This window comes from Etheostoma cragini, unplaced genomic scaffold (genome assembly GCF_013103735.1).
Source record: "Etheostoma cragini isolate CJK2018 unplaced genomic scaffold, CSU_Ecrag_1.0 ScbMSFa_80, whole genome shotgun sequence".
Taxonomy (NCBI): domain Eukaryota; kingdom Metazoa; phylum Chordata; class Actinopteri; order Perciformes; family Percidae; genus Etheostoma; species Etheostoma cragini.
This window is the reverse complement of record NW_023269428.1, coordinates 131751-133962: the sequence shown is the minus strand read 5'-3', so window position 1 is coordinate 133962 and position 2212 is coordinate 131751. Positions and strand designations below refer to the sequence as shown.

Below are 2212 nucleotides of genomic sequence, written 5' to 3'. Positions count from 1 at the left end.
GTGTGTGTGTGTGTGTGTGTGTGTGTGTCTCTGTGTGTCTCTGTGTGTGTGTACATTATGAACATGAGTCCCAGGTTAAGCTCTCCGTGTCCAGACAGGTGGGGGTTCTGTCTCTTAGCGGGTCTCGCGACAGCTGCTCCAAATCTCAGGTACCCAAACATGAACACGGGCCCTGTCTGCCGCCTCCCCGTCGTGGCTCTGCGCATGCGCAGTGCGCTCTGATCTGAGAGGTAGAGAAGGGGCTCGATCCTCCGCACAGTGACAACAAGCAGCGGGGGAACGAAACCGGAAAAAATCGGCGAGTAACAACGAATCCACCGTCCGTAAATACAGCGGGAAACACCGGACACACACCGGGAATACACCGTGCACACAGCGGAGAGGAGGCGACCGGAGAGCGGAGACAGGCGGGGGTCTGTGGCCCAGGAGCTCGGCTGTCTGTCCGCCTGCACACGGTAAGACAAAGCAGAATAAAGCGCTGAAACACTGTGTCACGGTGCGGCTTAAAATGAACGTTTTTTAAACGGAGTTCTGAATGTAAAGTACGTTCGATCGGCGGAATTTCAGACATGGCGCCGTGCAGGTCCAGATGTGGGCCTGCTGAGGAGGATGCTCCTTGTCTGTCCTCCAGAGGACACACACAGACATCCGGGTATGCTCTGCATAACACAGAGACATTCAGGTGTCCTCTACAGGACATAGAGACATTCAGGTGTCCCCTACAGGACATAGAGACATGCAAGTCTCCTCTGCAAGACATGGAGACATGCACAGAGACATCCGGGTATGCTCTGCAGGACACAGAGACATTCAGGTGTCCTCTGCAGAACACAGAGACATGTAGGTGTCCTGTGCAGGACATAGTGGTACCAGATGGACGTATATGTATGATAAAGTTCTTTCTGTGTCTCAGACAGTTTGGATGTAACGGCGGGTGAGAGGACGCCATGATGTCCCCGCAGTGGACCCGTGTCCCCCTCCCTCTGGCCCTGGTCCTGGTCCTGTCCGGCCCGGCGTGGGCGGCGCGCTCCGACAGGACCATGGTGTCGGAGGAGTACGTGGGCGCCACGGTGAACGCCACGGTGCTGGACGCCCGCGGCAACCCCGTGCACCTGATGAGCAGCGAGGACGGCACCTACGGACAAGACTCCCCCAAGGTCGACACCCGGACCGCCAGGGTCATCGCCCCGGCAACGCACCACGGAGGTAAGACCCCTACAGGGATGACACACACACACACACACACACACACACACACACAGACATCATCACACACACACACACACAGTGTGGGCGGCTGTGGCTCAGTGGTAGAGCGGTTGTCTGCCAATCAGAAGGTTGGTGGTTCGATCCCCGGCCCTGCAGTCATTGTCCAAGTGTCCTTGGGCAAGACCCTGAACCCCGAGTGCTGCACATCGGAGTGTAGATGTGTGTGAGTGTGTATCTGATGAGCAGGTGTGTAGATGTGTGTGAGTGTGTATCTGATGAGCAGGTGTGTAGATGTGTGTGTGAGTGTGTATCTGATGAGCAGGTGTGTAGATCTGTGTGTGAGTGTGTATCTGATGAGCAGGTGTGTAGATGTGTGTGTGATGGTGAATGTTTCCTGTAGATGTAAAAGATCTTTGAGTAGTTGTTAAGACTGGAAAAGATATATAAATACACACATTTACATTTACACACAGACATCATCACACACACACACAGACACACACACACACACACAGAGACATCATCTCACACACACAAAACATAGTAGTATGAAACATTTAAGAAATGTGTTTGTCACCATGGTAACGCGTGTCCCGGTAGCCACGGTAACTTGTGTCCCGGTAACCACGGTACCTGTGTCTCTGTAGCCATGGTAACCTGTGTCTCTGTAGCCACGGTAACGTCCGTCATGGTAACCCCGGTACCTGGTGTCCGGTAACCCTGGTACCCGTGTCTCCGTCTCAGTGGTGGACCGGCAAGGCTGCGACCCCTCGACCCGGTTCCTGCCCCCCCCCCGGGGCCCCTGGGTGGCCCTGCTGCAGAGAGGAAACTGCACCTTTAAGGAGAAGATCCTAAAGGCCGCCGCCTACAACGCTACCGCCGTGCTGATCTACAACAACTCCACGGACAAGACCGTCCGCATGGGCCACGAAGGTAGAGTAATCTGATTACAGGGGGGTCTGAGTACAGGGGGGTAGTCTGGGTACAGGGTAATCTGATTACA

The 2212-nt window shown here is 55.0% G+C and overlaps 2 protein-coding genes across 2 annotated transcripts in view; both read left to right on the top strand.

The window, feature by feature from the left end:
- tbc1d2 (TBC1 domain family, member 2) overlaps nucleotides 1-938 on the top strand; it is a 17737-nt gene extending 16799 nt beyond the window's left edge. The window contains exons 17-19 of the mRNA XM_034866486.1: nucleotides 95-149; nucleotides 334-455; nucleotides 914-938. Of these exons, the coding sequence (XP_034722377.1) occupies nucleotides 95-149; nucleotides 334-455; nucleotides 914-938 (202 nt within the window). The remainder of the gene's footprint in view (nucleotides 1-94; nucleotides 150-333; nucleotides 456-913) is intronic.
- rnf130 (ring finger protein 130) overlaps nucleotides 127-2212 on the top strand; it is a 6087-nt gene continuing 4001 nt past the window's right edge. Inside the window, exons 1-3 of the mRNA XM_034866485.1 lie at nucleotides 127-455; nucleotides 914-1206; nucleotides 1954-2142. Of these exons, the coding sequence (XP_034722376.1) occupies nucleotides 948-1206; nucleotides 1954-2142 (448 nt within the window). The 5' untranslated portion in view covers nucleotides 127-455; nucleotides 914-947. The remainder of the gene's footprint in view (nucleotides 456-913; nucleotides 1207-1953; nucleotides 2143-2212) is intronic.